General features: G+C 34.1%; 1 protein-coding gene across 1 annotated transcript; it reads right to left on the bottom strand.

The window, feature by feature from the left end:
* Positions 1-8,402: 8,402 nt before the first annotated feature.
* Positions 8,403-11,448, bottom strand: LOC125838644 (uncharacterized). Its single transcript, XM_049517688.1, has 3 exons — positions 11,136-11,448; positions 9,392-10,891; positions 8,403-9,256 (listed from the first exon to the last, which is right to left on the bottom strand). The coding sequence occupies exons 1-3, from the start codon at positions 11,446-11,448 to the stop codon at positions 8,403-8,405; spliced, it is 2,667 nt and encodes an 888-aa protein (XP_049373645.1).
* Between the last annotated feature and the right edge of the window lie 948 nt (positions 11,449-12,396).

Below are 12,396 nucleotides of genomic sequence, written 5' to 3'. Positions count from 1 at the left end.
CACCTTGTTTATAAGTGATTTTAAAATATATTTTTGTGTCAAATCTTAACGGTTAAACCGATAACGATCAATAACCGATAAGTCAATATCTTAAGGGTTTTATAACAGTTTAGCATGTCTATAAATCGATAACTAATAAGTTAAACCAATAAACTTCAAAATCGAACCGAACCGATCGATACACAGCCCTAATAACAAGTGGTCTCAAACTCTTGTAGGAGCATGAGAGTTTTAATTTAAAAAAATTGATAGAAATGTTAAGAACACCTCTAAACTGGACAAGAATTCAGGGGTGCATTTCACTCATGTTGGAGTTGCATATTGGACGGATCAGATGGATAATTATGCTTAAGGATTTGGCTTATAGAAAATCAGATTTTAAATATACTAATTCGCTAATCAATCAATAGCTATCGCAATGGCAGAGCTAGAATTTTTATCAAGGTGATCCAAGATAAAAAAAAATTCTATAAGTGAGTTGAATGCTATTTTGTTAGCCCAGCAACTCTGCCATGTTGAACGATCCCAACATTTATTTCTACCATACACAAACAATCAAGATGCTTTTTCTGCACATTAATTTTATAATATAAAAAATATATAAATTAATGTGTATAAAGTGAAATACTAATTGATTAAATGAATCTAGATTTATTCTAAACACAAATCACACAATTAAAGAAAAAAGAATATTCAAAAAATCAAAATTACATTGTATATTGGATAAAATTATATATACAATTATTATCTATCTAATAACATATTTCAAATAAATAATTCATATATATATATATATATATATATATATATATATAACTCTATATTTATTTAAATAGTAATATTAAGAATTAAGAAATTTGAGAATTATTTAAGAATTAATAATTTAAAATAAATGTATTTGTTTGATGAAATAATAATGGTGTCTATAAGTGACTTGCTGTCAAAATAAAACAAAAAATGTGGTGCTTATAAAGGGGTTTGAACCCAGAACAACTTAACTCAAATGAGCATCTTTTACAACTATGCTAAAGGTGTATATCATCAATGACGTACGTAGGATTTCTCGTCAGCGGTGTCACCTTTTAAAATGAGAAACAATATATATATAACTTTTTTTTAATGAGTTCTTTATTTTAAATAACATCATTAAAATTAATTGTCCTGATGGTTGTGTCAAGGTCTAGTTGGAGAATAGGTCAGTTGAAGAGTCCACTTGGAAATAGTTTTGTTGTTAGTTGAGTTTACATACAACAACAGTTATCATTAGAGCATTGCGATGGCCTCATTTGAGGCATTATATGAGAGGAGGTGTAGATCTTCAGTTGGTTGGTTTGATACTTTTGATATGAGACCTTGGGTACTAATATTTTAAAGGAATTGTTGAGACAACTACCCTTTCTTACCCTCACCTTCTATTGATCGTTCGCGGACGAACGATGGGTAAATTGACATCTAATGTAACGACCCATTTGGTCGTTTTGAGTTCTAGAACTTTTTATTTCATAAAATACTTTTCGATAGATTCTAAATGGATAGTTTAGACTATTCGTAATTACATTATGAAATTAGTGGGGTAGTTTTAATAATTTATTTAGTTGATGATTAAAGGAATAACATTAAAATTAATAGTGGGTCACTTTAACCATTTTTATAATTAGTCATTTAATATTTAGGATAGTAAATAATCTGTAGAAGGAAAAGAAAACTGAAGAGTCGCACGGTTGTAGAACAAGATTGAAGCGGCGGCAGAAGGTATTTCAAGAAATTTCCCTTACTTTGCAAAAAGACGAATAGATGATGATGTAGGGAAATTATAAAGAGTAGGAATTATTATATTATAATGTTGAAATTGAATTGAGTTATGGTCGGTGTGAGAGTGGTAGTTAGCTTAATGGTTAATTGTTAAAAAGAAAGAGGCAACCACGTGAACATTAATGGGTAATAAACAAAGTTATGATTGTTCATATTGTTATAGTTGTGTCACGATCCAAAAATGGACGTGATGACACTCGTCTTATTTCACAAAGACAAGTCAGCCTAAAATTCAATCATTACAAATAAATGTAGAAATTTTTATAATAAACACAAAAATATCCCCAAAATCTGGTTGTCACGTGTACAAGTCTCTAATGTGTTATAACAAAATTGAAAAAAAAATACAAATCTCAAATGACATTGTTTCTAGAATAGAACAAGGTCATAAATAAGAAGAAAGAAGGTCCGCTGAAATGACAAGCAACTACGTCACAAACCTCCACAAGAAGCCTCAGACAAGGAGAAGAGAAAATATCACAAAGGCCTAAGCTAGTAACCTACAAAAATGTAGTAGCAAGGGGTGAGTACCAAACCACACGGTACTCAACAAGTAAATCTCTAAACACAAGTTAAGGGGATAGAATACGGGTGCTCCTTACACACCAACCGAACCCCCACAACTACAACCTGCAATAAACCAGCCCAACTTAACAGTTCACAGTTTACAAGCACATATCTCAACAATAACACTCTAACAATCACATATTCTCAACAACAAACTCAATATTCATCAATCACAACTTCAACAAAAAAAAACACTCACAATATCATCAACACACAAGATCAAGTTCACCAAATAGAGGTAATCAAATATCAAGTACTTTCCAACCACCAATAAAACACAAAATCATTAAGAATGAAGGATGTCATGGGATGCAATGCAATATGACACCTGTCACACCCCTTTTTTGCGCACAGCGGCGGGAGGGTTTTTCCATTTTAAGTGACGTTATTGATTAAGGGATTATTTTGTTTTTCAGAATCGCCACTGGGAATTGAGTTATGGTGTTCCCAGTCACCTTTTTGTGTAATCCCTAATCATAAGGAAATGACTCTTTATTTGGTCTGCGAATCAGAAATTCGGGTAAGGAATTCTGTTGACCGAGGGGAAGGTATTAGGCATCCCTCGAATCCCGTGGTTCTAGCACGGTCGCTTTTATTGACTTATACTTATCTTGATATATATATTTTTTTGGATAATTTGTGTCTATATGCTATGGTTTGCTTATTGTTGAATTTTTATTAGTCTTAAACCGGATGCATAACTGCATTCTCGCTCTTGACATTTGGAGACATAACTGTCTTCCCCTCTCAAGTTCATCACATCACATAATCTCAATTTACACTTCTTGGTTTGAATTAACAAAATTAATTATCAAAATAATTTGGTCAAGGTGCGTAACCGCATCCTTGAATTTATTAAGTATCTCAAAAAGATGTGGAACCACATTCTTAATTGAGATGAAATTTAATTATTATTACTCATATAATGTATAATAGAGCCTAATAAATACCTATGACTATATTAAAATAGTCTAAAATAGATAGAGACATCAAAATATTATAGTGTTCAAAAAATTTCCTATATTTCAATTACCCCCACTCGGCTTACTAAATTTTATTATGTTGAATCTTATCATCTTGACGCAATTATGCTTCCAGATATTAACAAAACAGAGCATGGTTAATTTATATATATACTTTTTACTATTCTAAATCTAAATAATAAATTTTGAATAAGACAAACATATGAATTAAAATCACGCTTCAACTAATGATTAATGACACATGTTGACCTATTTTATTAACAATAAAGTAAAAAAATCTTAAGATAAAACTTTTATTTTTTGTAAGTTATTAAACCAAATCTAATAATATAATTAATGAACCCATAAAAGGCCCTTTTTAGAGAAAAGATAAAAAATAAAAAAATAAAAAAAATCTTTAGTATTTATACTAAATTTAAACTAATATTATCTACATGTCATATAGAATAATAGGAACACTTTGTTTTATTAATTTTATATTATTATTTTTTATTTTTGTTGTTCTTTGTAAGTTTTTTTTTTTTTTTTTAAACGTTCTGTACCATTATTTTTTTTTCTTTTTCATTCTGTTTTTCTTCTTTGCTTTTACTTTAATTTTTGTCGTTCTATGTTTTTGTTTTCTTTTTTTTTTCCTTTTGTTTCATTTTTTTTTTTTTCGTTGTTCCTTTTTTATATTTTTATAATAATTTTTTTTTGTTTGACATTCTGTACATTTATTTTTCTTTTTCTTTTTAATCTATTTTAATTTTAATTTGTCTTCGTAGCTTCTCCTTATCCTAACAAGTTTATTATTATTATGTTTTGTTAGAACCCTAAATATCAAGACAACACACATATTATAGCATAAAACATGACTTAATACTTTTCTAAATACTATCAAACAAAGAATTCATTCAACTTAGTAAGACACAAACATAAAAACTTTGATAATTAATTAAGGAAAAAGAGCGAGGAATGGACTCTTAAACATGTAAGAAATACTCACATGTCATATAGCATGTTCGAATATATTTCAGTACACAACATTAATAATATTAACAGATTGAACACATACGGAATCTGAACAACTTCAATATATTGAAATTAATTCTTGCACAATAATGACATAAAATTATGCAAAAAATAAAAATACAAATAAATGTTACCTCTTGTGAAAATTAGTTAACGAGAAGAAATGACAAATAATCAGGAGCCACGAACTTGAAACCGTGAAAATAGATTTCTAGATCTTCAATCACAATGTGAGAAAGTACAATATGTATTGCTTTTTTTTTAATGCCTATCTCTCTATGTATGCCTTTTTTGTGTGTCCTCTTTTTTTTTCTTTTTTTTTCCATTTGTACGTATGTGTCCTATATATATAGGATAGATTTTTTTCTTTTTCTTGCAGATTTTAGTAGTAGTCTAGTGGGTATAGGAGTGGGTAGTGGGTTGTTTAGTTGAGGAGAATGTGAGGGAGTGTAGAGAATTGTGGGAAAGTGGGAGTGTGGGGGGTGTATGGTATTGTTGTTGTTTATTTGTTTATTTATTTTAAAAAGCATCCAACTGTTTTTGCTCTTCTTTTCCTTTTATTTTCTTACGTGTAGTATGTTTTTGGGTAGGTATAGGAGTGGGGTAGGTTTGTTAGATTAATTAGGTTATTTTTTATTTACTTTAGTTTTAGTTTTATTTTACTCTTAAAATAATAGATTATAATAGCATATCAACTAATTATTTAAAATTAATAAAAATCTAAGAAAAAGTCAACTAGCTATAAGATAAGATCAATTAAATAATACTAGCTTATTTATAAAAACTTAATTTCAAATATAGATTTTTTGTAATCTTTCATTTCTTTTTAAACAATTGACAATAAAACTTACCTTAAAAAGTAATTCTATTTTGTTGTTTTCAAATCTTTTAAAATAAACTTAGTAAAATAAGAGAAAAGTTAAAATATTTAATTTATATTTATAAAAATATTTCTGCTCTAAAAATGGTGTAAAATTTTAAGTTCGGTCAAAAATTACGTGTCTACAGTTTGCCCCTCTTTGATTGAAAACACGAAGAGTTTTCAGACAAAGAAGTAGACAACGTGACAAGTTTTGAACAGACTCTTATTCGAAAAGAAAAATATGCGACCGAGTCCTAGTTTTGGACATCCTACATATCCCGGGTTATAGGGGAATCAGGTCACGTGTAGTTCAAGGAGATGAAATGATGAGTTGGAAGTCAAGTGAGGTCCCCTTGAGGCTCCAGTTCGCGACTCCTATTGTTACATGAATATAAAAGATGAAAAAATTAAAGGAAATACAAGTACACGACCCTATCTATGTAGCTTCTCTTGAACCTTGACTTGAGTCTTCGCGCTTCTTGAGTTATGAGATATTGATTTTCATCTCAAATGAGTTCAAAGGTAAACGTCTTTCTCCAGGTAGGTTCCTTTTACTGGTACTTGGTTATTGACTGTGTGTTTTTTTTTTAGAATGAGCTACTGTTTCTTCAATCGAAATTGATCTTGAAAATTACACTATTTTACATCTAAGATCCTGAGCTGGAAATGTGGATTGACCCCATTCTATCACTAGATTCCTGAAATTAAAACAAACAAAACTAATAACACAAAATTTTGCCCCAGTTTAATATAAGAAAATTTTGTGAGAGAAATAAAAGATGGTGCTTAGCTTTAAATCGAGACTTTGAACGATTCGAGCTTTGTCGCGATGTACTCTTTAGAGGGCTTATGCGTGTTTACACCAACTCCATTCTTCATGATGAATCGGTTAAATAAAATTATGTCAGTCTAGTCCTATTATCCAGAAGGGTCCTTGCTATACTACGTCCCATTATTCATGAGGGTCCTTGCTATACTACGTCCCATTATTCAGGAGGGTCCTTGCTATACTACGTCCCATTATTCAAGAGGGTCCTTGCTACACTACGTCCCATTATTCATGAGGGTCCTTGCTATACTACGTCCCATTGTTCAGAAGGGTCCTCGCTATACTACGTCCCATTATTCAGGAGGGTCCTTGCTATACTACGTCCCATTATTCATGAGGGTCCTTGCTACAGTACGTCCATTGTTCAGGAGGGTCCTTGCTATACTACGTCCCATTATTCAGGAGGGTCATTGCTATACTACGTCCCATTATTCATGAGGGTCCTTGCTATACTACGTCCCATTATTCAGGAGGGTCCTTGCTATACTACGTCCCATTATTCATGAGGGTCCTTGCTACACTACGTCCCATTATTCATAAGGGTCCTTGCTACACTACGCCCCATTATTCAGGAGGGTCCTTGCTACACTATGTTCCATAGACTAATAAGGCAAACAAACACTTACCCAATATAGACTATAATTCGTGTGCAATGTTGCCATTTAGCTCTTCGTAGACTAAATTGAACATCTAGATTTTTGGATCTTTGATCTCGAAATAACTTGTGCCCCTGCTTCAACAAAGAAAATTTGTGAGTTTAAAAACGTGGTGGTTGGTTTGTGGTTCTCCCTTTTGACGAGGATTGCTCAAGTACTCATCGTGTTTTACTTTTTTCCAAACACCCAGTGTTCGTTATTGATTGATTGTATTTTCACCCAAATTTGCTCATTTTGAGGGACTTAAATGCAATATCTGCCTTTATGTCATGACACTCATTGTTTACCCTTCATCAAATCATGGACTTCTTCTGAATCCAAACTTGCCGACAGATGATAACTCATTGGCCTGATTCTTTGCATTGTACAAATTTAGAGTTGGTAACAAGTCTTGAAATCCTTTCTTACTTTCTTGACATAAACTCGATTCAAGGACATATGAAACAAAGCGATGAAAAGTGAAAGAAAAATATATACTACACGAGAATAGTAGAAAATGATTCGATGAAGACTCTCTTTTAGAAAGAGAAAGAAAGAAAACTTATCTGAGTGTGGTAGCCGACTCTACTGATCATGACATGCAATTTGAATTGATTACCCGATTTGTCCATCCAATCTATTCATCAACCATTATTGATCATCTAATCTTGGTGTGGAGTTCCAACTATTTGACGAAGTCATAACTAATTTCAAACTTTTATTCGCTTTATGATGTCCACGAGGGTTTTTGCCACTAAAACTCTTTCACTTTGAATCATTCAACTCACATTCGCTTCATTATGCCCGTTAGGGTTTTCACCAGTAAAACTCTCTCATTTTTATTTCTCTCAACTCACATTCGCCTTATGATGCCCAGTTAGGGTTTTCACCAATAAAACTCTCTCATTTTTATTTTTATTTTATTATTAATTTTTTTTTCACAACTCACCTTCGCCTTATGATGCCAAATTTGGGTTTTCACCAATAAGACTCTCTCATTTTTGTTTCTCCCAACTCATATTTGCCTTATGATGCCCAGTTAAGGTTTTCACCAATAAGACTCTCTCATTTTTGTTTCTCTTAACTAACATTCGCCTTATGACACCCAGTTAGGGTTTTCACCAATAAGACTCTCTCATTTTTGTTTCTCTCAACTCACATTCGCCTTATGATGCCCAGTTAGGGTTTTCACCGATAAGACTCTCTCATGGTTTCATCATTTGTACCCTTAACATACTTACTCTTGACACTTCGAAGGTTGATCCAAAGGTCTTTATCCAACTTTTGTACAAGGTTAGAAAGAAATGATAAGATGAAGTCTCAAATACGACTTTAAATGATGGGATCGACTTTAGCTTCGGGATAGAAAGAATAAAAATAAAAAATAAAAAAATGACCTTTTCCCCAATTTTTTACAAATATGGAATTTTAGATTTTTTATTTGGTTAGACCGAACCCCATACTAGGGTTGCCTACGTATCTTATCGAAACAAGAATCAAGTCAAACGTAGTTCATAATGATTGATTTTTTATTTTTTTTATGGAAGAGCCAAGGAAGCAGAAGAACCAAGGAAGTAAATTAACTCTCAACAAGGGTGACAACATATGAATTAATACTTAGACGCAGAACCAAGAATTTCCATTACATCAACCTTTGAAATGTCAAGTCCAAACATAAGGGTTTCTAATACCGAAAAATCACATCATATATAATATCTCTTCACAGCATCAACATTGATGACCATTTCTGTCATATTGCCTTCTATATCTGCTAAGTAAAGAGCACCATTGGATAATACCTTCTTTACAATGAATGGTCCTTTCCAATTCGGAGAAAATTTGCCTTTGACTTCAGCCTGCTGTGGCAGAATACGTCTCAGCACTAATTGACCCTCTTCAAAACGTCTGGGACGCACCTTTTTGTTGTATGCTCGTGCCATTCTTTTCTGGTACAATTGTCCATGGCATACTGATGTCAATCGCTTCTCATCAATCAAACTTAATTGCTCCAAGCGTGTTCTGATCCACTCATCATCATCAATTTCAGCCTCTACAACAATTCGCAGGGATGGAATCTCAACCTCTGCAGGTATAACTATCTCAGTCCCATATACCAACGAATAGGGGGTGGCACCCACTGACGTACGAACTGTAGTGCGATAACCCAACAAAGCAAAAGGCAACTTTTCATGCCATTGTCGAGAACTTTGCACCATTTTACGAAGTATCTTTTTTATATTTTTGTTAGCGGCTTCTACAGCCCCATTTGCTTTTGGGCGATAAGGAGTCGAATTTCGATGTTCAATTTTAAATTGACGGCATACCTCTTGCATTAAGTGACTGTTGAGATTTGCAGCATTATCGGTAACAATTGCCTTTGGAATACCAAATCGACAAATGATGTTGAAATGAATGAAATCCACCACGACCTTCTTGGTCACTGACTTGAAAGTTACTGCTTCCACCCACTTAGTGAAGTAATCAATGGCCACCAGGATGAACCTATGACCATTCGACGCTTTTGGTTCTATTGGTCCAATCACATTCATTCCCCATGCTACAAAAGGCTATGGAGCAGACATCGCATGCAACTCGGAGGGAGGAGAATGTATCAAATCACCATGTATTTGACATTCATGACACTTATGAACGAATCGTATAGAATCCCGCTCCATGGTGAGCCAATAATAACCTGCTCGAAGTATCTTCTTTGCCAGAACATATCCATTCATGTGAGGTCCACAAACTCCTGAGTGTACTTCAATCATGATTGTTGAAGCCTCTTTAGCATTTACACATCTTAGAAGACCCAAATCAGGTGTTTTCTTGTATAATATGCCTCCGCTTAAGAAAAAACCGCTAGCTAGTCGCCGAATAGTCCTTTTTTGATTACTAGTGGCATTAGTAGGACATTTTCCGGACTGAAGATATGATTTAATATCATGGAACCAAGGTTTACCGTCAAATTCTTCATCCACCATGTTGCAATAAGCATGCTGATCACGAATCTGTATGTACAAAGGGTCGATATGAGCTTCGTCAGGATGTTGGAGCATTGAAGATAAAGTTGTCAATGCATCAGCAATCTCATTATGAACTCTAGGAATGTGTCTAAACTTTATTGATACAAACCGTCGACAAAAATCTTGTAAACAATGTTGATATGGTATGAGCTTTGGGTCACGAGTCTCCCATTCTCCTTGAATTTGATGGACTAGTAAATCTGAGTCTCCTAGCACTAGCAACTCTTGGATGCCCATGTCAGCAGCTAACCTCAAACCCAAGATGCAAGCCTCATACTCTGACATATTATTGGTACAATAGAATCTAAGTTGGGCTGTTATAGGGAAATATTCCCCTGATTCAGACATAAGAACTGCTCCTATCCCAACTCCCTTCTTGTTAGCAGCACCGTCAAAGAACAACTTCCATCCTTGATCCTTATTATGAATAACTTCATCGATACATGATACCTCTTCGTCTGGAAAGTAGGTCTTAAGTGGTTCATATTCATCATCAATAGGGTTCTCTGCCAAGTGATCTGCCAAGGCTTGAGCCTTCATTGCGGTCCGTGTTACATAGATAATGTCAAACTCTGTGAGTAATATTTGCCATTTCGCAAGCCTGTCCGTGGGCATGGGCTTTTGAAAAATGTATTTTAACGGATCCATACGAGAAATGAGATAAGTAGTATAAGATGAAAGATAGTGCTTCAACTTCTGTGCTACCCAAGTTAGGGCACAACACGTTCTTTCAAGAAGGGTGTATTTCGATTCATAAACAGTAAATTTCTTGCTGAGGTAATAAATGGCCTGCTCTTTCTTCCCAGTGCCATCATGCTGGCCCAATACACATCCAAAAGAATTATCCAGTACTGACATATATAATATCAATGATCTGCCCGGCTCGGGAGGAACCAACACAGGGGGATTCGATAAGTAATTCTTAATCCTTTCAAAAGCCTCTCGACATTCTTCGGTCCATTCGACTGTGGCATTCTTTTTTAATAACTTAAAAATGGGCTTGCAAGTTGTTGTGAGTTGAGCAATGAATCTACTGATGTAGTTTAACCTTCCTAGAAGGCTCATAACCTCAGTTTTATTCTTTGGAGGTGGCAGTTCCTGAATGACTTTTATTTTTGAAGGATCTAACTCGATACCTCGTCGACTGACTATAAACCCCAAAAGCTTTCCTGACGGTACTCAAAATACACATTTTGCAGGATTAAGCTTGAGATTATACCTGCGAAGTCTTTCGAAGAATCTTCTTAAGTCTTGCACATGATTTGACTATTTTTTTTGATTTAATGATCACATCATCCACATAAACTTCGATTTATTTATGCATCATATCATGAAACATGATTGTCATTGCCCTCATATAAGTTGCTCCCGCATTTTTTAACCCAAATGGCATGACTCGATAACAATATGTACCCCATGGTGTGATAAAAAACGTTTTTTCTGCGTCTTCATCATCCATAATAATCTGATGATAACCCGCATAGCAATCCACAAAAAATGCAATCTCATGTTTAACACAATTGTCCAACAAAATATGGATGTTGGACAAAGGAAAGTCATCTTTTGGACTTGCTTTGTTCAAATCACGATAATCAACACACATTCGAACTTTGTCGTCTTTCTTAGGGACAGGTACGATGTTGGCTAACCAAGAATGATATTGAGCGACTCGAATGACTTTGGCCTCAAGTTGCTTTGTGATTTTCTCTTTAATTATTACACTCATGTCAGTTTAAGCTTTCTCAACTTTTGCTTTACTGGAGGGAACTTAGGATCAATCGGCAACTTGTGAACCACCATGGTCAGTGCTTAATCCAGGCATGTCATCATAAGATGACGCAAAAACATCCTTGTAATCAAACAGAGCCTGGATTATATCCTCCTTTTGATGTCGAGCATGTACGCTTATCTTAGTCTCTTTAATATTTTCATGATCCCCTAAATTTATCGTCTCAGTTTCACTCATATTTGGGTTTGATTTATTCTCAAAAGATTTGAAATCCCTGCTTACTTCTTCAAATACTTCGTCTTCATCATATTCGATTTCTTGACTTATTATTTCAGGATTAGGTCGAAGATTAGATTGGATTTTAAGATCCGGTGAAAATTCTGCATGCATGTCATATCACTAGAATCGGCATAGAAAGAACTGTATAGAAGAAAACAAAATAAATATATTAGACTGAAATAAAAACACAATTACATCCTATTGAAAAGGAAAATAGAGAGTTTGAAATAAAACGACGAGACAAAATCCGAATTACAACCCTTGAATAAATCGGATGACAAAAGAAAAACAAGACAGACTACCAAGACTCATTCTTAATGGGGAGAGGAGTGGCCTCCCAATTGTTCAGCTGGACATCAGGACCAATGAATTGCACATCTCTGTCGCTAGTGCCTTCTCCGAGTTCAATCATATCAGCCTCGACAAATAAATCTTGAAAATAGTTGATCAATTCTTCGTGAACCTCCAGCACTGGCTCTGGGAGTGGTGACTCAGAAGATTCTGTTGTGCGGGCTTTGGAAAGATTTGTATATGGGTGGTATAGGCTTGGTAAGTGACCATACATCTCTCTTCTGCTTCTTGGCCTTCATTTTGTCCTCGACTCTAGGCTTGTATCCTAAGCCAAAAGTACCAAGACTCTTTCGTGGACTCACCGGATAAGCTCTC

Source organism: Solanum verrucosum, unplaced genomic scaffold (genome assembly GCF_900185275.1).
Source record: "Solanum verrucosum unplaced genomic scaffold, falcon-dt-bn FXZP01000182.1, whole genome shotgun sequence".
Lineage (NCBI taxonomy): Eukaryota > Viridiplantae > Streptophyta > Magnoliopsida > Solanales > Solanaceae > Solanum > Solanum verrucosum.
Note: the sequence above shows the minus strand (reverse complement) of the source record. Positions and strands in the feature narration are given on the sequence as shown.

Excerpts from the sequence above, each read along its gene's own strand:
- LOC125838644 (XM_049517688.1), bottom strand. The coding sequence starts at position 11,448 with ATGAGTGTAATAATTAAAGAGAAAATCACAAAGCAACTTGAGGCCAAA. Across the intron at positions 10,892-11,135 it reads GTTTTTTATCACACCATGGG|GAAAGCTTTTGGGGTTTATA; the intron begins GTACATATTGTT and ends GAGTACCGTCAG. Across the intron at positions 9,257-9,391 it reads AAAGAAGATACTTCGAGCAG|CATGGGGAATGAATGTGATT; the intron begins GTTATTATTGGC and ends AGCCTTTTGTAG.